The sequence below is a fragment of the Balaenoptera ricei genome, chromosome 15 (assembly GCF_028023285.1).
Source record: "Balaenoptera ricei isolate mBalRic1 chromosome 15, mBalRic1.hap2, whole genome shotgun sequence".
Classification (NCBI taxonomy): Eukaryota; Metazoa; Chordata; class Mammalia; order Artiodactyla; family Balaenopteridae; genus Balaenoptera; species Balaenoptera ricei.
The window spans coordinates 59,981,825-60,008,488 of NC_082653.1; the positions used below are offsets into that span (position 1 = coordinate 59,981,825).

The 26,664-nt window shown below is 54.0% G+C and overlaps 1 protein-coding gene across 3 annotated transcripts in view; it reads right to left on the bottom strand.

Moving 5' to 3' along the window:
- The window catches only part of LOC132348415 (uncharacterized), a 175,803-nt gene that overhangs the window by 26,627 nt on the left and 122,512 nt on the right, over window positions 1-26,664 (bottom strand). For all 3 annotated transcript variants that reach the window (XM_059895845.1, XM_059895843.1, XM_059895846.1), the window contains exons 43-59: window positions 26,138-26,491; window positions 24,943-25,302; window positions 23,361-23,714; window positions 21,286-21,417; window positions 20,260-20,403; window positions 20,050-20,166; window positions 18,230-18,437; window positions 15,083-15,249; window positions 13,532-13,644; window positions 12,397-12,478; window positions 8,881-9,018; window positions 6,081-6,243; window positions 3,730-3,851; window positions 3,004-3,144; window positions 1,438-1,551; window positions 1,203-1,331; window positions 415-576 (exon numbers count right to left, since the gene is read on the bottom strand). In XM_059895845.1, coding sequence (XP_059751828.1) covers window positions 415-576; window positions 1,203-1,331; window positions 1,438-1,551; window positions 3,004-3,144; window positions 3,730-3,851; window positions 6,081-6,243; window positions 8,881-9,018; window positions 12,397-12,478; window positions 13,532-13,644; window positions 15,083-15,249; window positions 18,230-18,437; window positions 20,050-20,166; window positions 20,260-20,403; window positions 21,286-21,417; window positions 23,361-23,714; window positions 24,943-25,302; window positions 26,138-26,491 — 3,000 coding nt within the window. The remainder of the gene's footprint in view (window positions 1-414; window positions 577-1,202; window positions 1,332-1,437; window positions 1,552-3,003; window positions 3,145-3,729; window positions 3,852-6,080; window positions 6,244-8,880; window positions 9,019-12,396; window positions 12,479-13,531; window positions 13,645-15,082; window positions 15,250-18,229; window positions 18,438-20,049; window positions 20,167-20,259; window positions 20,404-21,285; window positions 21,418-23,360; window positions 23,715-24,942; window positions 25,303-26,137; window positions 26,492-26,664) is intronic.

A 26,664-nucleotide genomic window follows, 5' to 3' on the forward strand; every position in this document is an offset into this window, starting at 1 on the left:
TTGGATGGTTGAGAAGATGGGTGGGTGGGTGGAAGGAAGGGTGGAAAGAATGCAGGAAAGACCAATCAACCAGCTAACAAACTCGGGGGAATGTTGGGGAGATAGGGGTCCCAACACCTCCCCCTAACAATGATGACGAAAGCAGCAGCTTTTGTTTACGCGTTGAGCACTCTCCCAGTGTCTCATCTTAAATTTCACAGTCACCCTACATGCTGGAACCAACTGCATCTTCCATCCTTCAGATGAAACACCGGATGTTCAGAGAGGAGAGAACCCTGCCCAGGGTCGCCCAGTGGCATGTGCAGAGCCGTGGTGATGGCACCCAGCTCCCTCACTCACACCCCTGACCTGGGCGGGCACCCTCCTCTCTCCTCACCACCAGGGTCCCTGGGCCTTTCCCTGGGACAGACTCACCCTGGGCAGGTGGCAGAGCCCCAGATGCAGGGAATGGCGCAGCCAGTGGGCATAGTCAGTCTCCACGACTCCCTGGAAACTTTGCGTGGTGCAGGAGGCCGTAAGGACGCGCTCCAGTGTGGCCTCTGCACGGATCTTGTCCGGGCGGGACGGCTGGTGCCTCTGGAAGGAGAAGGCACCATGGGATGGGGGTTCGTCCCGGAAGAGAGAGTGCCCATGGCCAGCGGCAGTCAGGAGACCCTCACGAGAGGAGGGCAGGTGCCAGAAATCCCACCATCAGAGCCCTGGTCAGCCCCACAGCAGCCGTTTACACTCCGAGCAGGACTTTTGTTGGGAGACTGAGGGGGGCTGGGCCTAAGGAGACCCAGAAGGGGCAAGGGGACTTCCAGGGCTAGCTGTCCCTGTCTCTCCATAGCCCATCAGGAGCCCCAGGCAGGCAGTGCTGCTGGAGAGACCTTGACCCTGACGCCTCTGGAAACCTGCCCTCCTGACCTCCTCCCACCCCTCCCCAGAAGCCCACTGGCATCACCAGCTCCTTCCCCGTCTGCTCCCCAGGTGCTTGCCTCATGCTGGGCGCCTTGCTTTCCTTACCTCCCAGAGCTCTCACTACACTCCAGTCAGGGAAGGATTACTGCACCCATTTCACAGATGAGAAAACCAAGGTTCACAGTGGAGAAATGAGTTGCCCGGGATCCCCAGCACAACTAGCACTTACACCCAGGACCCTAGGGCCCCAGAGCCGGGCACTTCCTGAAGCAGGTGGGGACCCCCAGCGCCCCAGGCCTCACCTCATACGTCAGGTTCTGCTGCACCCGGCGTCCATCCCAGGACAGATCGAGCCACTCGCTGAACACTGCTGGGGTCTGTGTTAAGGCCCCACAGGCCCTGAGGGCGCCCAGGCCCCAGGTGTCCCGGAGCTGACGGGGAAGAGGATGGAGGACGTGACTGGGGGGAGGGAGGGCAACACAGGGCCCAGAGTTAGCGAAAGGCCTGTGCCTGATCAGCAGGGCAGCCAGTGCCTACCTGCCCCGGGGAGGTGGCCACGCAACCATCCCAGGAGGTGCTGTGCGCCAAGGACCTGTCGGCCCAGGTGAGCTGCAAAGTCGCAGGCTGCCCTCCATTCCAGGCAAGCTGTACCTGCAAGGAGATGGGGCCAGTGGCGGGCGGAGGGGAGAGATGGGGAGTGGAGACGGTGCCTCCTCTTGCGGCTCGTGTTTGTAAGAGCTTAGAGCCACGCTCGGGCTGGGAGGCCAGAGGCGTTTAGATGGAAAACTCCTCATTCTCAACACCCAGACTCATCATTCCCAAAGACAGAATGAAATCTGAGTCCCTCCCTGGGGTTTGTGGGGCTGCTGTGGACTGACTCACATCACCCCACAAGTTCATATGTTGAAGCCCTCATCCCCAATGTGACAGCATCAGGAGGGGGGGCCGTTGGGAGGTGATTAGGGTTAGATGAGGTTTGGGGCGGGGGGGGGGGTGCGTCACGATGGAATTAGTGTCTTTGTAAGAAGGACCCCGGAGAGCTCTCTCCCCGACACGTGAGGACACAGTGAGACGGCTGCAGGCCAGGAAGAGAGCTCTCACCAGGAGCTGACGGTGCTGGCACCTTGATCTTGGACTTCTAGCCTCTAGAAGTGTGAGAAATAAATGCCTGTGGTTTAAGCCACACAGCCTGTACTATTTTGCTATGGCAACCAGAGCCAAGAGAGGGGCCCTGCGTGGTCTGCCCCCTCACCTGACCTCATCTGCCCCCTCATCTGCCCCTGCCCCATCGCTTCCTTGGTTCTGGTCCTAATTGCCTCTGGCTCTTCCTGAAGCACCCAGCCCGTTCCCACCTCGGGGCCTTTTCACTTGCTGTTCCTTCTGCCTGGACTGCGCTGTTTCTCCAGCTTGGCACAGATAGCTCCTCCTCATCCGCGGGTCCTCAGGTGACAAACCACCTCCTCCAGGAAGCCCTCGCTGTGCACCCCATCTAAAGTAGCCCCCCCCAACTCCAATGTTTCTCTCTCTTAGCACCCTCCTTACTTTCTTTATGGTGCTTACCACAGCTCTTAATTTCTTTATTCATTCCTTTGCTTGAGTTTTGGTCTTTTTGCCTGTTTTGCCTGGCACACACTGGCCTACTGTCTTCCATTTCAGAGAAGAAAAAAACCGAGGCTTAGGAAGGTGCTGTGAGCTGCCCAAGGCCTCCCAGTCAGATGCAGAGTCCAGCTGCCCTGCTCAAACCCCTGCAGTGACCGACTAAACAAACGAGCACTTCAGTGATGAATTGGACATGCTTGTAACTGTTTCTCCCACTAAAATGTGAGCTTTATCAATGCAGGGACTGTGTCCGCACCTCAACACTGCCTGGCACACAGTAGGTGCTTAATAAGGTACCGATGAATGAATGAATGAATGAAGGTCCCTTTGGGGTTCCAAGCTTCAGGAATCTGTGATTCCAGAGATGTCCTTGTCTCTGATGAACAAATGGGATCCTCCTCCCCCCACACGTGGTCCCAGATGCCCCACCCGTGGGCTCAGCCACGCAGCTCACCAACCCCCAAGACCCCTACACCCAGGCCCCCTCGGATGCTCCCTGCTCACCTGCCGGCGCTGCCTGCCACCCCTGCTCTCAGCAAGGCCTCTGGCCTCGGCCCGCTGCCAGGAGAGGCTAAAGGGGTGAGCCAGGGCCACGTGGGCGGCCAGCTTGCCCTTCCCCAGCCGAAGAGAGGAGGACAGCACCACCTGGGGAGGGGACAGGCTGAGGGGGAGGGCTCCCCCAGAGAGGCCAAGCCCCTCCCCACCACCCAGTGCAGGCAACCTTCTTCATCAAGGTCACGGGAGTGAGGGCTGCTGGCCCAGCACTGTGGGAGGCCCTCCGGGAGCTTCAGCCCATTTTGCAGAGGAATAAGTTGAGGCTTGGAGAGAAGCAGATGGGGACAAGCATATGACAAAGATGGGACTGGGAGTGACACATGTGGTGGCTGGAGGCATTTCATGGGTTCAAATCCCAGCCCTGCCTTACAGTAGCTCCGTGACTCTGAGCAAGACCCCATGCCTCTCTGAGCTTCAATTTCATCTAGAAATGGGGCTGATGTGCCTGGCACACAAGAGGACTGCAGTATGCGTCAGCCACTGGTCTTCCTGTCCCAGGTGGTGCTGGGACCCAGGTTTCCTCCTCCCACCCAGTGCCCTTCCTATGGTCCCTTGGGGACTGGGGCCCAGCCCTGTTGGCCCTGTAAGGCTCCTCGGGCAGGGCAGGGCCCCAAGTGCCCCACTCAGGCCACAGGGTGGGCTTCCCAGGTATCCTTCCAGCCCCCCGACGCCTACCTGGTCTTTGCCATCCCAGCCCACAACCAGGTCATCGTGGTGGCCGCGTCGCGAATGCTCGGAGGCCAGGCGGAGGCTGCAGTGCCGAGGCAGGGGGAGCGGCAGCGGGTGGGTGAGCTCCACTGGAGGCGGGGACACAGGGAGGGGCGGGAGCGTGAGCTGACGACATCGGCTCGAGGCCGAGAGGGTACAGGGGGCCACTTTGGGGCCACACGCTCAGGTAATCTGCACAAAATTCAGAAGCTACACCCTCACTTGGTCCCCATACCACTCAGTATAATCCCTCAGTGTCCCCATGAGAACCCCAAATCTCCACTCCTGCAACGAGGCTTTGTACCTCCTCCATCAAGAGGTGGAATTTGTTTCCCTGGCCCTTGAAACTGGGCTGGCCTTGTGATTTGCTTGTAGAATTTGGTGAAGTTGACACTGGCAAACCCCAGCCTAGGCCTAAAGAGTCCTCAGCTCCCACTGGCTCTCTGGGATCCCTGCCCAGCCACTGTGAGAACAAACCCAGGCTGGCCTGCTGGACGGTGACACCACACAGAGGAGAACCTGAATGTTTCAGTCGAGACTCTCCCAGACCAGCTGACACGCAGCCAGCCCCCGAACACGTTAGAAAGCTCAGCCAAGATCAGCAGCACCACCTACCCAACTTGGGGCTGACTTTGATGTGTGAGTAAGACCAGAAGAGCTGCCCAGCTGACCCACAGGCCCATGAGCAGTGATAAATGCTTATTACTATAAGTCACTGAGTTTGGGGTCATTTGTTACACAACAATAGCTGACTGATACAGTCTCCTTCTTGTATCACTCTCAGGTCCCTCACACTCATGGTTGCCCAGGCCTCTTTGAATGTCCCACACCTACCTGGCCACACTCACCTGCCCTATGCTCTCATTCCACCTTGGGGTGTGACACAGGTGGTATATGCATAGCTGAGGCCTCACAGCAGACAGTCTCCTTGCCCTAGATTTTCTTCCTTCATCCCTTAAGGCTGAGTCCAGCTGCCCTGACCTCCTGCACCACTTGATCCCATCCTGTGAGGCCACCAACTGGTCCTGCCTTCCTAGACCCCCAGAGCAGGAGTCCACCCAAGACCCCATTGCAGACAACGGCCACCATGCTGCCCTCTGAGCCCTCTGGAAGGGGTGCTGCCTGTCCCCACACAGACTCTGGGGAGCTGTGCCCAGAGACGGTGGCACTAGCTGGTTCTCAAGGCATCATCTGGTCACCAGTCCAGGGAGCACTGACCACATTTGCATGCTACATGCAGAGCCACACCCCTCCTTCCCTCCACCCCTGACCTGCTGGCTCCTATGCTCTGTAACCACATGGCAGGGCCCACGGACTGCTCAGCCCACCCATGGGCCCCCGAGCGTGCACACGCTCACACATGCACACAAGGGCATGCACGTACCGCCTTGGCATGCTGAGGATCTTCTCATTTCCTCTGCCTTGCAGGGCACATGTGTGGCAACCGTGACCATGGGGAACTCCACTGGGCCACTCAGCAAGCCGTGCCCCCGGGGCCAGGGTCTGCACCGTGTCTCCCGCTTGGCAGGCCAGCAGGTCGGCTCTGCTCTGCGTAAGGGGGCTCCTCAAACACTAACTGACAGTCTGTGTGTCTGCACAGCCCCTTGGGGACGGGGCTATTTCCTGGAGGGCCTCAGGGGTCACGGGTGCCACTGTTGGGGGTGCACTCACCTCCCCTGCCAACCTTCAGTCTGTCAGCCTCAGCTCTGAAGCCTCTCAGGGATGCTCAGAGTTGGCACACCTTCCACGCCCTGGCCCCACTCTCCTGTCTTAACACACTCGGTTAAAACCCCAACTCCTTGTCCGGGCCTGGGATCCTGTGTCACCCGGCTCCCCTGACCTCTCCCACCTCATCTCCCCGCTGCTCCTCCCTTCAGTCCACTCCAGCCACACTGCCCTTGCTGCTGTTACTCCAGCCACAAAGCTTGTTCCCACCCCAGGGCCTTTGCACCTGCTGTTCCTTCTGCCTGCAATGATCTCCCCAGAGCTTCGCCTTCTTGTCACTCGGGGCTCAGCTTAAACATCACCTCCTGAGACAGGCCTTCCCCAACCACCCCACCTGGAGGAGCTCCAGGCCCCCAAACCAAGCCCTGCTTGTTTTCTCAGCCCTTCTCTCTCGGAGACACCCTGACGTTATGTTGTTCAGTATGTGTCCCTGCTCACAGCCTGCCTCCCTGAGGGCGGGGACCTGGGCCATCTTATTTCCCAGTGGATCCCCAGCACCTGGAACAGCACCTGGGATAAGCAGGTGCTCAATGATGGTGCTCTGAGTGAGTGGGTGAACGGGCCACCCCTGCTGCAGCCGCTGGGAGACTCACCCTGCAGGTTGAGGGTCCTGGTGGGCTTGAGGAAGGGCCCGGAGAGGCTCCCGTTGATGGCCATCTCCTGGCCGTCCCACAGCACCATGTGGTGCAGGACACGGGTGCCACGGGCTCGCTCGTATGAGGTCTGCAGGACCAGCACCCCAGGAAGGGTGTGGAGCTGGAAGAGAAAGATGGAGTTGCATCACAGGGGAACCTGGCCCATGTTCCTGCTGAGGATAGGAAAGGAGAGAAGCTTTCAGAAGAAGAAACATAAGAAACAAAGTTCTAACAGTTTACTGGGCTGGGCAGATAATGTAAGGGAGGGGAGTGATGGGGTGGAAGGGGTGTGACATAGGAGACTGACGCCCCCTGTAAAGAGGACAGCCGCCTCTCAGCTCCACTTCCAAGCTGTGTGGCCTTGGGCCAGTTTCCCAACCTCTCTGGGCCTCATTTCCTTGCATATAAAATGGGGTAAGAATAACAGTGCCAACTTCAGTGATATAATGGCTGTGAAGTGCTCAGCCCAGGGCTGGACCCATGGACAATGCCATGTAGGGCTGCTGCAGTTGGTAGTAGGATTTCTCAAACATTTAGTGAGCAGGTATTATGTCCTTGACCCAGTGCTGGGGGTTGGGGTACAAAGATAACCAAGACTGGCCCTGGCCCTTCAGGGGCTCCAGGCTGGTGGGGAGACAGTCACAGAGACAGAAAATGGTGGGACAAGGTGACAAGAGTAGCCACAAAAGATATTCAAGGGACAAAGGAACACAAAGAAAATAAGTGGACAAAGCAGGGAAGGGCATTCTAGGCAGAAGGAACAGCCTGTGCAAAGGCTCAGCAAGGAGCACTCTCCCTGCTGGTGGGTGCCACAGGAGGGGACTTTTGGTGGGACGAGGGGAATTAACTCTTAAATGTCTCTAGAGCCCATCACTACTGCCCCCACCTCGGTCCAAGACATCATCATTCTGGCCCTGCTCACTGGCTTCTTCACTGTTGTCTCTGCTGCCCCCTGTAGGTCCCTCCCCACACAGCAGCCAGAGGAATCTGAAAGCATCCCTTGGATAGTGTCCTCAAAAGGCGTCCAATTTCAGAGGAATAAAATCCAAACTCCTCCCTCCCTGTGGCCTGACATGCCCTGCATGATTGGATTCCCACTACTGCCCACCATTTCCCCCTCACTTACTCTGCTCCAGCCCAGTGGCCATTCCTCAAATATGCCAAATTCATTCCTGCCCAGGCCCTTTGCATGTCTTGTTCCCTCTGCCTAGAATGCTCTTTCACTAGATTTTCTTTTCTTCTTTTTTTAAACATCTTTATTGGAGTATAATTGCTTTACAATGTTGTGTTAGTTTCTGCTGTATAACAAAGTGAACCAGCTATATACATACATATATCCCCATATCCCCTCCCTCTTGTGTCTCCCTCCCACCCTCCCTCTCCCACCCTCCCCATCCCACCCCTCTAGGTGATCACAAAGCACCGAGCTGATCTCCCTGTGCTATGCGGCTGCTTCCCACTAGCTATCTATTTTACATTTGGTAGTGTATATATGTCAGTGCTACTCCTCTCACTTAGTCCCAGCTTACCCTTCCCCCTCCCAGTGTCCTCAAGTCCATTCTCTACGTCTGCGTCTTTATTCCTGTCCTGCCCCTAGGTTCATCAGAACCATTTTTTTTTTAGATTCCATGTATACGTGTTAGCATACGGTATTTGTTTTCCTCTTTCTGACTTACTTCACTCTGTATGACAGACTCTAGGTCCATCTACCTCACTACAAATAACTCAATTTCGTTTCTTTTTATGGCTGAGTAATATTCCATTGTATATACGTGCCACATCTTCTTTATCCATTCATCTGTTGATGGACACTTAGGTTGCTTCCATGTCCTAGCTATTGTAAATAGTGCTGCAATGAACACTGTGGTACATGACACTTTTTGAATTATGGTTTTCTCAGGGTATATGCCCAGGAGTGGGATTGCTGGGTCATATGGGAGTTCTATTTTTAGTTTTTTAAGGAACCTCCATACTGTTCTCCATAGTGGCTGTATCAATTTACATTCCCACCAACAGTGCAAGAGGGTTCCCTTTTCTCCACACCCTCTCCAGCATTTATTGTTTGTAGACTTTCTGATGATGGCCATTCTGACTGGTGTGAGGTGATACCTCATTGTAGTTTTGATTTGCATTTCTCTAATGATTAGTGATGTTGAGCATCCTTTCATGTGTTTGTTGGCAATCTGTATATCTTCTTTTCACCAGATTTCCAAATGGCTGATATTTGCTTGTCATCTCCGGCTAGCTCAAATGTCATCTCCTTAGTGGGGCCTTTCCTGGCCACCTAAATAGCTCCCCAGTAATTCCCACTCATTTCACCCCATTTTGTTTTTTCTGTAGTATGTATCATCATCTGGTATATTTTCTTATTTGATTTTTTTTTGTTGGTCAATCTCCCCACTAGACTGTACACTTGATGAGAGGAAGGACGCATCAATCCTGTTCTAGGCAACATCCCCAGTTTCTGGAATAGTGTCTGGTCTGGCACCTAGTAGATGCTCAATAAATAATGCAGAAGGAAGGAAGGAAGGGAGGAAGGAAGGGAGGGAGGGAGGGAGGGAGGGAGGGTGGGAGGGAGGGAGGATGGATGGATGGATACAGAGGCCAGCTGAGAATCCATTCCAGCAAATTTTGCCCACATCACGGCTCTGCCTGCGTTGGATCCTCCCAGGAACCAGGACAATTCCTCTTTTCTCAAAGGGCTGCCCCCGGAGCCTCCCAGCCTGCCCCAGCCCTGGCTCTGGCCTCCTGCACGCACCTGGGGGAAGGTCTGTTCCAGCGTGACGATGTTGGTGAGACTGTCCTTAGCAGCCACCAGCCTGGAGCCCACGTGGAAATGATGCTCCTCCACCGTCAAGGCAAAGGTGCTCTCGGCTCCACCCTCAGGGTATCGCAGCTGGGCCAGAAGAAAAGCAAGTCAGATCTCCTCATCCAAGTCTCTGACGGAACACTGAGGAAGATGCTGGCTCCACGCTGAGCAAGCTCCGCCTCCCAAAGCCCCGGGCCCGAAAGACGCCCAGCTCCCTGGATGGGACCAACTCTGATGACATGAGGGTCCTGAACCTCAGATTAGACCACCAGGTGTGGCCATGACAACAATCTCCCCATGCCCTTCATGCTGTAACACTGACTTGTAGATAGCTACCAGCCTGGGGCGGGCAGGCAAGAATTCTAGTTGTATTACCATTGTGAACAGCAGGGGGCAGTCTACTGCAGAGGACGACACACAAGCACTGCATTAAACAGACCAGGCCCCAGTTCAGGCTCTAGCAGGTATGGGATAAATGACCTCTAGCTAGTTCCATAACCACCTTCACTTTCTTATCAGATAAATTGGGATAATGATACCTACTTTATTAATGGGTTGGTATGAAAACTATATGAAATAATGTGCTAACTTCCAGGCTGGCTGAATAGCAGAATCACTTAGGGCACCTGCCAAAAATATAGATTCTGGGCCCCCACCCAAGACCTGTAAAAACAGAGCCTCTGGAAACTGGGTCAAGAACTGGTATTCTTAAGAGCTCTCCAGAAGCATCATTAATTTAGTGATGCCCCTGTCAAAAATGTTCAACCTGAATCATGTCTCACACAAACAATCTGACAAATTCAAATGGGGGAGTTTTGCAAAACAACTGCCTGAACACTGCAAAATCGTCAATGCGGGAGTTCTTTTAAAAACTTAACTATAGCGTATTTACAATATTGTGTTAGTTTCAGGTATACAGCTTCAGATTCTTTTCCATTATAGGTTATTACAAGATACTGAATACAGTTCCCTGTGCTATACAGTAAATCCTTGTTGTTCAATGCAGGAGTTCTCCTTTAATGTGGTTAATGACAATGAAATGCTTAGGGGGATATCACTTTCGGCTGATATCAGCTGATATCAATATCAGCAATTTACTTTGAAATGCATCAAAAATTAGGAAGGATGGAGAACTATGTGATACAGTAGAGCAAAATATGAATGAAAAAAATCTAGGTGATGGATACGTAGGTGTTCACTATAAAATTGTTTTAATTTTTCAGTGTCTGAAAAGTGTAATAATAAAATATAGGCGGTGGGAAGAGAATTTCTAGATCAGGGGTCAGTCTTTGGGCCAAATTTGGCCCACAGCCTGATTTTGTAAATAAAGTTTTATTGGAACACGACAATGCCCATTTTATTTACATATTGTCTATTGCTGCTCTTTTGTTACAATAGTAGTAGATGCAACAAAGAGGGTATTGGGTGTAAAGGCTAAAATATTTATTATCTGGCCCTTTACAGTAAAAGTTTACAGACCTCTGTTCTAGATTAAGAAACTAAAGAGATTTCAGATTAAGAAACTGAATTTCTAGATTAAGAAACTGAATACCCTGGATGATCCTGAACTGCATTCTGGATTTAAAACAAACAAAACAAAACCGCTCGAAAGAACGTTATTGCAAAAGAATGACTGCGACACTGGGAAATTTTATGATGAACCATATATTCGATAATGGTTTTATGTCACATGTTAAATTTCCTGAATTTTGTAATTCTGTTGTGTTATACAAGAAAATACCCTTGTTATTGGAAATACTTGCTGCAGTATTTAGGAGTAAAGAGATGCCTCCAGAAACAACTCAATATTAACTCACAATAATACAGAAAATACGTGTACGAATATACAAATGTATATAACATATGTAAGTACAAATAGAAAGGTGTGGTAAGATATTAACACTTGGTGATATAAGATAAATACCAGAGATGTATGTACAACAGGATGACTACAGTTAACCCTGCTGGATGGTATATTTGAAAGTGGTTAAGAGAAGAGAAAGGTACAAATGAACCAATTTACAAAACAGAAACAGTCACAGATGCAGAAAACAAACTTATGATTACCAAGGAGGAAAGGGGGGGAGGGATAAATTGGGAGATTGGGATTGATATATACACATATATAAAATAGATAACTAATAAGGACCTACTGTATAGCACAGGGAACTCTACTCAATGCTCTGTAATGACCTACATGGGAACAGAATCTAAAAAAAAGTGGATATATGTATATGTACAACTGATTCACTTTGCTATACAGCCGAAAGTAACACAGCATTGTAAATCAACTATACTCCAATAAAAATTAATTTTAAAAAAAAGAGAGGAGATTCTAAGAGTTCTCATCACAAGGAAATAAATTATTTTTCCTTTTCTTTTTCTGTATCTCTATGAGATGAGGACGTTAACTAAACTTACCGTAGTCATTTCACAATAGATGTAAGTCAGATGAGTATGCTGTACATGTTAAAGTTATACAGTGCTGTATGTCAATTACATCTCAATAAAACTGGGGAAAAAACCGATTGGTAAATGTCCACTGTCCTACAATAACTTTTCTATAGGTTGGAAATTATTCAAAATAAAGATTAGGGGGAAACTAAGAGGTTCCCCGAATGATGGTGCAGTGAAATCTGGGGAGCACTGAGATTCTGTGCGATGTGCGGGTACAGGGCCTGGCACACAGTAGGTGCTCTATAAACAAAGGCAGCCTGGCCCAGGGCAGGGAGGGCTTTTAACAAAACTGGGTGGCTGGTGGGATAATGAAGTGATCAGTTGGTGATTGTAATCACTCACTCATTTACACATCCTGTCATTCATTCATTCATTCCTTTCATTCATTCACTACACGCACCTACTATGTGCTGGGCCCTGTGCCAGGTGCTGGGCATACCCTCCAGGATCTCCTGATTTGGGGAAGAGGGGCAGACAGAAATAAACAATGGCAGACGGAGGGAGAGGGAATCATGGGTCTCATGGGTCCTCCTGTCTTCCCCCAGGACCTCCAGATGCTACACGCAGGGCAGATGCATGAGTGCGGGAGATCCTGGGGGTTCCAGGTAAAAATGGGATTTCTGGACACAGGGCACGAAGACACGCAAAGACCCGTGGGAAAGCAGACGGGACACCTGGGAGGTGATGCTGGCTCAGCTCAAAGGCCGCGTCATCTGATCCAGCGACCGGGAGCGTGCCAGGCCGGGTGAGGCGGCGCCAGGCACCAGGCGGGCAAGCCTCTCCTGGCTCCTAAGGGTCTCGTGGGCCCAGCTGGGGGCCGCAGGGGCTAGCCCAAGAATGTAAACCTGGGCCTGTTTGGGAAAGCTGGAGCCAGGGGTTTCCGAGAGTCGCCCACGGGGGCCTGTGCAGACGGCAGACAGATGTGGATGTGTTAACACTCCCCATACCCGCCTCGGGCAGGGCATCTGGAACCAGTTAGGAGCTCAGGGGAGGGCGGGACACAGTTACCTTGGCTGAGGCTGAGGCTCTGCTGGGGCAGCAGCCTAGGAGGATGGGGAGGTGATGCCGGCCTGAGAGCCGCAGCTCCTTGCTGGAAAGAAAGAGGATGTGAGAGGCCTGGCTTGAGGGCAACCTGTCCGGGCCTCCAGGGCCGGGTCAGGACCAAGCCAACCTCCCCAGCAGAAGGGTGGAGACGCAGGAACACAGCAGCAGAATAGCCGATGAAGGGCTATTCACACGCCCCGAGGCCTGAGGGTCATGGGGTGTAATGGTCGGGGCTGCAGCCTGCCCCCAGGCGACCTGAGTTTGAATCCCAGCTTGGCCTCTGCCTGGTCCTGGGCAGGGACATTGGGCAAGTCCCTCAGTTTCCCCTTCAGCCCAGGGGCTGGGTGGTACCAGGCGGCATGTCTTCTGTAGGCCCACCGATGGGCCCCCTCGGGCTTGGCCAGTGGCGCCTCAGCAGAGTGGACGGTGGGATTTAAACCCGGGTTCCCTCCCAGCAGCCCTGTGCACACAGCACCCCTTCCCTGCCTCTTCAGGCTGGGGTGTTCATGGCTCCCCACTGCTGCCAGCCCTGGGGGCTGCCCTGGCCTGGTGGTGCCTCTACACCAGGGTGTCTCAACCTCAGCACAGCTGACACCTTGGGCCACACGATTCACTGTCGTGGGCTGACCTGTGCGTTATAGGAGTCTGGCAGCACCTCCGGCCCCCACCCACTAGGAGCCAGTAGCACCCCATGCAGAGTCGTAACCACCAGACATTTCCCCAGACATTGCCAAACACTCCTGGGTGGGCACACTCGCCCCCAGGTGAGAACCACTGGCCGCCTGACTTCATCTGATTGTAAGACCCCCGACCCCGGCACCCAGTAGGTCCCTGGATTAAAGAGCCGTAATAGTTACTAATATGTACTCGAGGCCTGGGATGCATTTAGTTTGTGAGACCAAGAACTCCTCATCTATGTCCTGCCCCCAGAGGTCAAAGATATTTTATTAGCTGTGTGACCTTGGGTAAGTCACTTGGCCTCTCTGAGCCTCCCTTGTCACACCTGTGCAGTGGGGCTGTAGGTCAGGAGTGCTCAGCTGTGGTCTCCCTCACCCATTCCTCTCCTCTCAGGGCCCCCAGAGTGTAGAGAACCCCTCACCTGAGCGCCCGGTTCTGGCCACGGACGTTGAAGACCAGGCAGGCTTGAGAATCACAGGTCAGCTGCAGGGAAGAACTCATCTCCTCCTCTGCCCAGAGCTCCCAGAACATGAGCTGAAGAGGGATGGTGGTGGGGGGGGAGCAGGCTGTGAGGTGTGGGGAGGGTAGGGGGCTGAGGACCCTCACAGGCCAGGCCATGCTCCACAGCCCCAGGATGTCCCTGTCCCCGCAGCCTGGCGTGGCAGACGCCCATCAGGCCTGGCCCCATCTAACAACCTCTTGGACGGTGAGGACCCTTGGGCAGGGCCTGGACCGGCTCCCTCACTGCAGCCCAGGTTGCCTACTGTGGGCCCCCAGTGCAGACCTGCGCCCCTGACGTCGGCAAAGAATGACCTCCCCACGGGTCTCGCATCACCCGTTCCTGAGGCCAGTAAAAGGGGATTCAGATGAAGTCAGGGGAGAAGGGAGCTCGGGCTGCTCCGCTGTGGGTTACAGTGACGCAGACCCTCTGCGTGAAGAGTGACATCCTGGCCCTCCAGGACTCCTCCCACGGCAGAGTGGAGTGAGGGGCAGGGGGATTGCTGGATAATCCAAAACAGGAGGTTGGAAAAGAGGCTTTGATGCATGCGCTCTGTGACTCGTGGGGGAGTGGGAGGGCCCAGCCAAGCAAGGTGAGTTCACACCAAACGACAGTGGCTGGGACATGGCCCCATGCAGTGGGGCCACAGCACATTTCCTTTCTCAGAGGTTGTTGGCGGGGAGCATCTCAGGGAAGGGCCCCGTACCAAGCCTGAGTCCCTACTTTGATGTCTACTTGTTATGTGACCTTGGGCAGGTCACCTAGGCGCTCATGTGTGACCCAGAGATGATGATGATGATTACAGTTACCACCATCACCACCACCACCAGAGCAGCAAAAGCTTCTAAAGCATCTGCTCCGGCCACACACCGTCCCAGGTGCATTACTGGTATTCCTCACTCCATCCTCACAACCCCCATATTATCGATACAATTATTATCCCCATTTCACAGATGAGGAGATGGAGGGCACAGAGAGGCTAAGGAATTTGCCCAAGGCCACACAGCCAGCAAATGGCAGAGCTGGGACTGACCTCCGGAGACGGCATTCCGTAACACCTGTGCCGCTCTGCCTCTCGCTGGGGTGTCAGGAGATGAGTCAATGCATATAAAACCCTTAGACTGGTGCCGAGCACGCAGTAGGCGCTCTACAAATGGAAGCTGAGCTTTGATTTTGATTAAAAAGTGGAAGGGCGGAAAGGACACAGCACCAGGTACTGGAACACAGAGATGCAGGGGGCCAGTCCACACCAGCCCCACAGCTGGGAATACAGAAGTCACTCAGTAGACACTGGTTACAATTATTACTATTATTAATAAAGCCTTTACAAACTGTAAAGTGCTGGAGAGACACAAGGCAAGAGCATCCCGGTCAATCGTGCACACAGTGGTCCTCTGCTCCCGGGAACAGGATGGGAGTTGAGAGAATTAGGAGGGAGCCTGCCCCTGCCCAGGCTGGCCACCCACTCCTCACCTGGCTGGCGAAGGGCAGGCCCAGCCTCCGGAGAGCGGGTGCCGTGTGGCTGACATTCACCACCAGCTCCAGAGGGCCGTTCATCGGCCAGGCCACCAGGGCTGCCACGTCCACGCTGATCCCACCATCCCCACCTCGGAGGACCACATGGGCCTGGGTCTGGGTCTCTAAAGGCAGAGAATGGCAAAGGCTGCTAGGGACTGGGGTTCACCTCCCTTCCCAGTTTAGGGTCGCACCCTGAGGATACCAGCGGGATTGACCCTGGGCAAGTCTTTCACCTCTCTGAGTCCCAGTGACTTCATCTGTCATGAGGCGTCCCCCAGTCTTGGCCTGGCCAGCTCCTTCTCTCATTGGAGTCGCTGCTGATAGGACAACTCCTCCAAGGAGCCTTCCATGACTGCCCATCTAAAGTACCTCCCAGCCCTTCCTGCTCCCACCCCTGCCAGAAGGTCAGCTCCATGACGGGAGGGCCTTTAGTCTGTTTCATTCCCTGCTATAACCCCAGCACTTAGTACAGCCCCAGCCAGACACATCACAGGTGTCCAGTACTTGTTGAGGGAATGAACAAACCAATGATGCTTCTCTTCAGGGTTAATCAAATATCAAATCAATATCAAATAATACTGACCTGCAGCTTGCCTGGCCCAGGCTGGAGGGTCTGTGTCCCCTCCCATCCCACGGGGGCATCTCTTCCAGTCCCCTGCCTCTCAGCTGGGCTGCCCCTCATCTTCGCAGCAGGTAAAAACTCCCCAGAAAAGGAGAGTCCAGGATCTGGCCCAGCCCCATCACCTGCCACTTGGGCCCAGCAGGGTGGGTGGCCCTCTCTGGCAGACACAGACAAGCCTGGCAGCTCTGAGCCTCAATCTTCTCACCTATAAGGTGGGCACAGCCCACCCACCTGGAGGGACATTGCCAAGATCAACTGAGATACCACATCTGCGAACACCTGTGCGTGGGGCACATAGTAGGTCTCAGGAAGGGGTCGTTTCCTTCCTTCATTATGCAATGTTCAACCACGTGCACCTACTATGTGTGTGTGGGGGCATGAGGAGCGAGGGGACACACATTGAAGGGGACCAAGTCCTCTTGCCCGGGGAGGTTCCAGATTGTGGGAAGTCACCAAGAATGTTGATGCCCAGCAGAAAACGCCCCCCGAGGGACTGAGACGGCAGTGGGTAGGGGGTGAGAGGTCACCCTGGCTGGAGGCCAGCACACCAGGCCTCCTGGCCCCGGGGAACTGGAGTGTGGAAATTATCCCTGGGACGACTGTCCTATTACTTTCCCCCCACACCCCCTACAGACCCTTCCTCAGAGCAGTCTGTGAGGTCAGCGCACACTGAGACAGTCCCCTGTCTGATCCAGACCCCGCTCACCCCACAGGATGCTGAGAGCCGAGGATGGAAGAGTTTGAGACCAGAAGAAGATGACCCAAGGGACTTGGGGACACACAGGGATCCTGATCTCCGCAATCTACACAGGGGTCAGAGGGTGGCTCTGGAGTCATACTGCCTGGATTCATCATTAACCAGCTGTGTGGCCTGGAACAAGTGACCCAACCTCTCTGCACTTCTGTTCCTCCCTTGAAGAATGGGGATGGTGTTACTAACCCCTCTCTCATACGTTCACACATTCACTCAACAGATGATTAATTGAACACCTACTATCTGCCACTCTGCAAACAAAGATCATCCCTGTCCTTGTGGAGTGTACATTCTACTGTGGGGTGAGTGGAAGGCAGGCAATGAGAAATAAAGATATTTAAAAAGTAAGTTAGGGGCTTCCCTGGTGGCGCAGTGGTTGAGAATCCGCCTGCCAATGCAGGGCACACAGGTTCGAGCCCTGGTCTGGGAAGATCCCACATGCCGCGGAGCAGCTAGACCCGTGAGCCACAACTACTGAGCCTGCGCGTCTGGAGCCTGTGCTCCGCAACAAGAGAGTCCGCGACAGTGAGAGGCCCGCGCACTGCGATGAAGAGTGGCCCCCGCTCGCCGCAACTAGAGAAAGCCCTCGCACAGAAACGAAGACCCAACACAGCCAAAAATAAATAAATAAATAAATACATACATAAATAAAATAAGTAAGCCACGGGGATGTGATATACAGCATAAGAAATATGGTCAATAAAAAAAAAGTAAGTTACACAGTATGTTAGAATGACAAAGCCAGGGAGAGGGATGGGGAGAGCTGGAGAGAGGTGGGGGTGCAAATAAATAGGGGGAGCAGGCAAGGCTTCACTGAGGAGACGACATGTGAGAAATACCCAAAGGAGGTGAGAGAGTGACTGTGGAGAAGAGCATTCCAGGCAGAGGGAACAGCCTGTACAAAGGCCCCGAGGCAGGAGCAAGCCTCATGCGTTGGAGGAATATCAAGGAGTGGAATGAGCAGGGGCCAGGAGAGAGGTTGTAGAGGTTAGGGTGTGGATCCTGAGGGCCCAAAGCCCCCACTAGGGGCTTCAACTTTCCCTTGGTGTGCATGGCATGGTTGAGCAGATTCCCTTAGCTCCTGTGTATTGAGGACTTGCCTGGTATGTATGCAGTAAGCACTCAATCAATGGTGGCTCTTATTACTGTCATCTTCCCTTCCTCCTCCAATATGGGTTAAACTGTTTCCCCCTAAAAATTATGTTGAAGTCCTAAGTCCCTGACCTGTGAATGTGACCTTATTTGGAAATAGGGTCTTTGAAGAGGTAATCAAGCCAAGATGAGGTGCTAGATTAGGATGGGTCCTAATCCGATGACTGGCATCCTCATAGAAAGAAGAGAAGAGGCAGAGACACAGGGGCAGAGATTGCAGTGACGCAGCCACAAGCCCAGGCACACCTGGGGCCACCAGGAGCTGGAAGAGGCAAGGAAGGATTTTCCCCTGAAGACTTTGGAAGGAGCGTGGCCCTGACAACACCTGATTTCTGAGTTCCGGCCTCCAGAACTGCGGGAGAATAAACTTCTGTTGTTTTAAGCCACCCAGTTTATGGTACGTTGCTTTGGCAGCCCTGGGAAGTGAACAGACTCTCCCTTAGGAGTGAGGCTCCAAGGCCAAGGGTGTCCTGGTTAGTCCTGGAGCTCAGGGTCAACTGGGCCTGAGGCTGGCGGGCAGTCCCCACATGGGGGAAGCCAGCTCTCATCCGGGGGCAGTGCCTGGCTGTCTTACCGCGTGTCTGCAGCTCGGCGCTGATGCGGGCCTCTGCCGGGAACCCTGCCTGCCACAGGGCCTGGCTGTCGTGCTCACTCCAGCCAGAAAGCTCCAGGCGCCCATCGCGGTGACGGCAGCTCACGGAGTAGTTCAGAGACGTGGCCCCTGCCGAGACGCGTCCCGAATTCTCAAAGCCAGAGTCACTGTCGTGAACGTCCACGGAGACCTGGAATGACACCCAGGAGATGCTGGACCACCCTTCACAGAGAGCGTCAGCCCAGCCCAGCTGGCACCAGCTCCCACAAACCCTGGGGGTTTGTACCACCCATGCCGCTGGGATGGGAAGAACCAGGACCCCTTCAAGGAAGCAGCTTGGAGGAACAACTGGGTTACACCTGGCCAACTGCACGTGTGCTGTTTTGCTGGTGGCGAGGGGCTCTGCCTGCTGAGGAGTGACTGCTAACAGGTACAGGGTTCCCATCTGGGGGGACGAAAACGTTCTGAATTAGAGAGTAGCTGCACAAATTTATGAATGTACTAAATGCCCCTAAATTGTACACTTTAAAATAGTTCAAATGGTCAATACATATTTTGCCACAATAAAAAAGTTAACAATAAAATTTTTTTTTAATTTTTTCAAAAAGTTAAAAATATACAACTTGGCCCTCAAAGGCCTTTGAGTTCACAACCTCCCCACCATAGGTACGTAAGTTAATCACTGAAGCCACAACAGCACAGCCGCCATCACTGGCCGAACACGCAGTGCGTGGCAACAGGTGGCGAGGCCCCTCACTGCTTTATGTCACCCACTCTATAAAGTGGGAAGTGTCACTGCATCATTCAACGATGCTGACTGAGCACCTACTACATGCTGGGCCCTGTTAAACCTAGGGATTCTGTCATGCACACGACAGACAGAAATGTCTGACCCCGTGGAGCTTAAACACCAGCAGTGGGAGACAGACCAGGACGAGGTCAAAGGCGTCACGTGTCAAACAATGGGAAGATGATGGAAAAGAGAAAGCTGGGAAGAGGCTAGGAAGGGTGTGAAATAATAAGAAAGATGTAGATATAGATGTCTCTGTCCCCGGTTCCTGCTAATATTTGGTCTTTGACCCCAGTTCCTGACTCAGAGCCCCTGTACCCTTGTAAATTCTTGAGTGATGGGGGTGACAGGAGCATCTGACATGGAGCTCCTAAGTCCCTTAGAATTTCCTGGGTGATAGGAGAGTCTTTTGTGCTTATGAGCTGACTCTTGGGGGGCTCCTTGGTGGAGGCTGGTCAATCCAGGTTGACTTCAAGGGTTTGACTGCACGACTGGAACGATGGACGAGGTGCCATTTGCCAAGATGGGGAGACGGGGAGGGGCAGGTCGGGGGGCGGTCGGCCTGTCTGGTTTGGAACAGTCAAGTCGGAGGTGCCTGCCAGGCATCTGAGTGGAGATACAGCAGGCAGGTGGGTCTACGGGTCTGGGGTTCAGTGGAGGGAGAAATGGGGGACATGGCAGTGCAGAGATGGCACCGATGTGAGACTGGATGAGCCCATGAAGGGAGTGTGTGTGGAAAGCGGGGAAAAAGAGGGCTGAGGACAAGCGCCAGGTCTGCTGGGAATGCGGGGAGCTCTGGAGGAGGAGAATGTGTGACAGCCCCGGGGGGCATGGCTGGGCAAGCAAAATGAGTATTAGCATCCCCAATTTCCAGATGAGGAGACTGAGGCTCAGAGGGAGGTCTGAACCTTGTTCTACCATCCCCTCGTCTCCGAGGTATTTCCAAAAAGGTTTGTTGCATGAATGAATGAATGAATGATTTCCACTATCACTGGTACTTGCCGAGGCTGACCTGCAGGCCCAGCTTGTCCTCCACCCACAGCGTCTGCAGCGTGGGGATGTTGTGCTGGAACGTGCAGTCTAGGGAGATGTGCTCCGGCCACCTAGTGAAGGTCAGCTCCTCAGACACCTGTCAGGGTGGATGACTGTGGGACCGGGGCCATTGGGCTGGGCCGTCCCCACAGCCCCCAGCCCCCCAAGGCCCCGCCAGCAGAGCCCCCACCTGTCTGCCATCCACTCCAACCCGCAGGGTGTGTCTGTAGCTGGGCCCGAGCCTCTCGGCGGTCAGGTCCAGCAGGACCCGGGCTGGGAGGGCCAAGGGCTGAGGCAGGTTGTGTGTGAGCAGCAAGTTCACCTCCTGCTGGGTCTACAATAGAGCAAGAGAAACCAAGACTCGTGTGAGATATCATGAAGAGATGTTTGTACACCCGTGTTCACAGCAGCACTCGTAACAACAGCCAAAGGGTGGAAGCAACCCAAGTGTCCACTGATGAATAAATGGATCAACAAAATGTGGTCCATCCACCCAATGCAATGCCATTCAGCCTTAAAAAGGAAGGAAATCAACAGAGCTCAGGGGAGGGGAAAATGAGGAGTTATTGTTTAGTGGGTATAGAGTTTCAGTTTTGCAAGATGAAGAGAGTTCTGGAGATGGATGGTGGTGATGTTTGCACAAAAATGTGAACATACTGAATACCGCTGAACTGTGTACTAAAAAGCGGTTAAGATGGTGAATTCTGTTATGCATATTATACCACAATAAAAACATTTTTAAAATAAAATAAAAAACATGTATGTGATTAAATAAAATAATATACAATAAGAAACTGGACACTGTCCAAGTGCTAATGGATAGGACAGATAGATGAATTGTGACAGAGGCACACCATGGAATACTATACATCAGTGAAAAAGGATAATCAACACAGCGTGGGTGAATCTCACAAACATAATGTCAAACAAAACAAGGCAGATGCAAAAGGGAGCACGCTGTGTGCTTCCATGAACATGACATTAAAGAAGTCGTATGAGCTGTGGCTCCTGGGGAGTTAGGAAGGGGAAGGGGCAGCTGAGGGACTTCTCCTTGGAAGCCTCATTCCTCTACTCATGGACCTTGACGCTCTCATCTGCCAGGGTCCTCTTTGGAGCTCAGCGGGTATCCAAATGCTTCTCCTCGGGCCTCGGGAGCACATGGCCTCAGCACCCCTTCCCAGGCCACCCTGGGTACCCTACCCATCCACACCCTCACCTCGGTGGTATTGAGGACGAGCAGCCCCCGTAGTGTGTTGGCATCCACGATGACCAGCACCTGGGCGTCCACGGCCATGGAGTTCACCATGATGTAGCCAGAGCCATCCACTCGGCCCGGGACCCCCAGGGCCTGGAGGGGTTTAAGGAGATGGAAGCAGGGCTTCTTAACTAGGGTGGGGTCCCAAGTGGGCATCAGGGGTCCTATAATCCCCCTTGAACTGACCACAAAATGGGGCATGTGCCCACGAGAGTCTCTACAGGAGAGGGTTTGTGACTTTGATCAGGTTCCCAGAGCGCCCAATTTCCCCACATCGGTAGCCCTGCACTGTTCAACGAGCTTCCCCCACCCCCTTCCACCTCCCCAGACTACGAGGATCGCATCTTTATACCCAAGAGAACCACATCCTGTGAAACCAACTGGCCAAGAGTCTTCCAACCACTGGCAGCTGCGAACGTGCATCTCCCCACCTCTCCTCCCCCATCCCCTCCGCCTTCCCAGGCGCACAGAACTCAACACCTGCTGCCAAGAGGCAGACGGGAGCCTGTCCAGGAAGCAGGCTGCAAGGCTGGCCCACGCGGGCATCTCCCTCGGCTGCTCCCGCCAGCACATCCCAGAGCACGTCGGCAGTGCGGTTTCATCTAATCCTGAGACTGGAGGAGGCCTTTGCACCCCGTTTATGATGATGAAACTGAAGCCCAGGGAGGAACAGTGATTTGCTCAAGGTCACCAGAGACAAGGGGCAGAACTGCCATTCAGAGTCCGGCGCTTCCTGGCCTCAAAGGTGGCCTTCCCAGCACCCAGATCGGCTGCCCAACTCTCCACCTGTCTGACACAGCGTTTGACCCTGGTAACCCTTCCCTCCTCTTGGAACCCTTTCCTCCCCAGCCTTCTGCCTTGGGGTTTCTCCTCCTCCTGGCCTGTTCTTCTTGGTACCCTTGGCCACTTCCTTCTCATCCGTCCAGCTCTGCAGCCTGATCGCTTAGTCTCCACCCACCCCACAGCCATCTCAGCCAGTCTGTGGCTTTAAATGTGACCACCTAGAGGTGGAGCCCTCCCGTCCAGACCACAGCCGACCTCCTGACTCGAGAGCTGCCCCCAACATCTCCACTTGAGCGTTTAAGAGCCCTGTCAAATTGAACACATCCAAAATAGGCCTGGAGTTGGTGACACCACTTCCACAACCCTCCTCCTCCATCCACCATTCTCCCCACTCGGGGAACAGCAGCCCCAGCCCTCTCATCACCTACGACAAAAGCACAGTGCCGTCCACTCCCCTCTTTTTCTCACACCCACATGCAACTTCTATCCGGTCCTCTGTGATGGATCCTGAATCCAAGTGTGCTCCCACCCCACGGGCTTTTTATAAAACAGGAGTCAGCCAACAGTGGCCCACGGGCCACATCCAGCCCACTGCCTGTTGTAAATAAAGCTTTATTGGAACACAGACACGCCCACATAGTGCATATTGTCTATGGCGCTTTGTACTACAATAGCAGCACTGAACAGTTACAACAGCGGCTGAATGGCCTGCAAAGCCAAAGATATTTACTATATGAACTTTTATAAAGATGGTTTGCTGACCCCAGTCCTAGAGAATGCCCTTCCCTCTCCAGCCCTGCCTCAGGACCTTTGCACTGGCCATGCTTAGAATACCCTTTCCCCAGACACAAAACAATGCTACTCCCTCCTCTCCTTCAAGTTTGTGCTCAAACGTCATCCTGTCTTTGGGGCCAATCTTGACCGACTATAAAATTGCAATATCTGCCCTGTTTTTTATGCCCCCCTTTCCCACTTTCTCTCTCCCCTTAGCCCTCACCACTGTGTAATACACTCCACAGTTCAGTGATTTATTCTGGGGGTTGCCAGTCTGCCCCAGGCAGGCATTCATCTCTGCTTTGTTTATGGGTGTACATCCAGGGCACAGAGGAGATCCTCAATAAGTATCTGAGGAGTCCATCCCTCCAGGGTTCACCCGATCTCTCTGGTTTTGGCAGTGGTCAGAAAGGAGGCCCCTGTCCTGTCCCCTGGAGACCCTGGTGCCCACCCCCCGCGCTCACCCCTGGCACACCTACCTGCAGGGCCTCGCAGGAGCTCTCGGACAGCACCCGCCATTGCAGCCAGGGGTCCAGCTGCAGCTCGCCGCTGCCCCAAAGCTCGCAGGCCCCAGCGTGCAGCTCCAGGCCCAGCTGGTGCCCGGCCTCCCACCCCAGCTGGACGGTCAGCGAGGTCTCTGGGGGAATGGAGTGCAGTGAAGGCAGCGTGTGCCTCATCTTCGCTCGAAGTGTGGCCTCGGATGGGTGCAGGGCCACCGCCAAGGTCAGGGAGGCAGTCTGGCCGGCCGCTGCGAGGACCCCTGAAGCTTCTGCTTCCCTACCTGAGGCCTGCAGAGAGCCGCTGAGCTGCATCCCTGCTGGGAGGCCCAGGCCCTGCAGGACCACAGAGAGCGGGGTCGGAAGGTGGTCCCACATCAGGAGTGACCCTGATTCTCCATCTTCTACCCTCTTACCCCTCCAGCCCTGCCTACCAACTTGTGCCCCTCCCCCGTTACGGTAACAACAAGACTGCAACAGCAGTCATAATACATAACAATTGTCCATCATAGAACACTCAGTACACGCACAGCCTCATGTTAAGTAATTCACAAGAATGTTCTCTTTTCATCCTATTTGATGGCTCTGAAATAGGTAGTTAATATCCCCATATTACAGATGGGAAAACTGAAGCTCAAAGAGGCGAAGTAATTGCCCAGGGTCATATAGCTAGTAAGTAGCAGAGCCAAGGTTTGAACCTGATCTGTCTTCAGTCTATGCTTCAGACTGGGGCTGGTTCAATTTAAATTAAAATCAAGTAAAAGAAAGAATTCAGGTTCTTCTGTAGCACTAGTGAGCTCATTTTAAGCTACACATGGCTGGCAGCTCCTGTCCTGGATATCAAAGAATGAAACATTTCCATCATCATAGAAAGTTCTAGTGGGCAGGCCTGTTTTATCCCGTGATGCTCTACTCTCTCATGGCCCAATCCTGTGTTGACCTGATTAACACTGACAGAGCATCTGTGGGCGCCCAGCCCTATGCTCAGGGATGCCGAGTGGACCAGACCCTGCCTCTGTGCCCAGGAAGCTCCGTCAGGAGACAGGGGAGGGACCCATCCCACTCAGACGAGGGCACCAGTCCTGTCTGCTGACCCAGACTCCAGCGTCAGGGATTCCCCTTCCCCAAACATCACGGGACAATTCTCAGACCATCTCTCCGCTCAGATAAAACCAGCCTGTGGTTTTTAACAGGTTATGAAACCAAGATGTGACTGTTCCCCACTGTCAGCTGAGGACAGCTTCCCTCATTCCCTTCCTGCTCTCAGAATTTTACTAAGAAGAAGGACTTTTATAAAAATTTATATTCAGAATTTGTATTCTGAATCTGTGGTCCTTTAGTTTCACAGCGTGCCTCTAATCTCCCAGCCTCGATTTCCTCATCTGCCGAATGGGAATGAGGGATTAGAGATAAGAGGAACCAAGTATCCGACAGGGTTCTTGGGAAATAGTAGCTGGGGTCTTGGGAAGCCCCTGGAGGGGAGCGTCAGCCAGGCCCAGGCCTCACGCTGACAGGGGCTCTGGAAGCTGGCTCTCCAGTCACCTTGCTGGCCCGCCATACGCACCTCCAGCAGCGGGCAGCCCGGCTCAGTGGCCAGTGTCCACGTGCTTTGGTTCTCAGCTTGCTGCTCCAGCGCACCCCGCAGCTGGCACGGCCCCATCTGGAGGGCCAGGGAGCCGCGGCTGGTGGGAGGGCCGGGCCAAGCAGTCAGGCTGACGGTGCTCCCGGGCGGCAGGCCCAGGCGACTCAGAAGGGGCACGGAGTGGGTCAGGTGCCCCAGGGCAGAAGGCTGGGCCCCGCAGGTGCGGGCCAGCTGCAGGTGGGCGTCTCCGTGGTCACTGCGGAGGCCTGCAGCCAGGTCGAATTCACAGGGTCCCCAGCTCAGGCGGCCCTCGGAGTGCAGGGCCTGCGGGATTCCAGTTGCCTGGAATATGCGGAAAGTGGTCGGATTTAGGGGGAGCTGGAGACGGGCCTGGGTGGGAAGAGGGCAGTGGTGGACCCACGGCTTGAACTCTATCAGCACCTCCCTCTGCAAGGTGACTGATACCAAGGGTATCCCATCGAGAGGTGGGGGCTCAAGTTCTGGCTCCACCACTAACTCGGTTGTTCCAACCTGCAACCTCAGCTTACCCATCTCTAAAATGGGAGTTGATTTATAGCATCATAAGTTGCTGGGAGATGTAAGTAAGTTAATACTTGTGAGCCCAGAGCCAGGCACCCAGAAAGCACCGGCTATTGGAAATACATCACTAACATCAATGTTCACTGGCTGGAGGGCAGACACCTTAAGCAACTTGCTCCCCTGGGACCCAGGACGCACCCCACATGGGGGCAGGGACCCAAGATGGGGATGAAAGGAGGGGTACAAGCAGCCCCTTCCTCCCGGGGGTGAGGATTTAAGGGGCCTCAGAGGGCACTCAGCACATGTGCCTGATGAACATCAGCTGCTGCTTCGTGCTATTCTCATTCTTACTCCGGGAGCCTTAACCCCAGGAATGGGGGAAGTGAGAACAGAATCAACTTGAGCCCCAGAAAGGAAGGGAACCAGTGTCTCAGGAAGGCCCTTTGCAAAAGGGGAGAAAATTCAGTTCTGGTCCCATTTTTGGCTCAAAGCTTTGTAGTCAACGAGTCCCCCAATTCAAGTGACAACGGCAAAAAAAGACTAGTTTCTCATGCTGAGTGCAGAGCTGGGCATACAGCAGGCGGTTAATAACTTGTGGAGGGAGGTGGAAACCTACATTGACCGGTGGGGGGCTTACCTCCAGCAGGGGGCAGTGATTCACCAGGGCCAGGGTCCAGTTGCGTGTGGCGTTGGCCTCTGTCCTGACGTCCCCATGGGCAGTCAGGGTGCATGGGCCCAGGGCCACCTCCAGCTGGGCCCTGGGGGGTTCGTCTCCCCCCACGGACACTCGGATGTGGTTGTTGGGGGGCACCCCCAGCGCCTGAAGTGGAGGCCATGTGTGCTGGAGGCTGGTGTCCAGGTAGGCATGGCGGCCGCAGGCTGTGTGGACGTGCGCCCGGGCGAAAGTGCCCCCAGAAGACACCTGAGCCGCCAGGCTGGCCCCAAAGGCGTGGACCAGGAAGGAGCCATTCAAGATCAGCACGGCTGGATTCTGCCGCCAAGAAAGGCCAGGTGAGCCCGAGCAGGTGTCCCTACAACACCCCACCAAGCGTGCCCACCGTCTGCCTGTCCACAGGTGGTCAAGGGAGCCCCCATCCCCCAGGGGCACCCACCACCCCCCTTAACAGGTGATGCTCCCGTGAAGCACTTCTCTCTGAAGAGCTG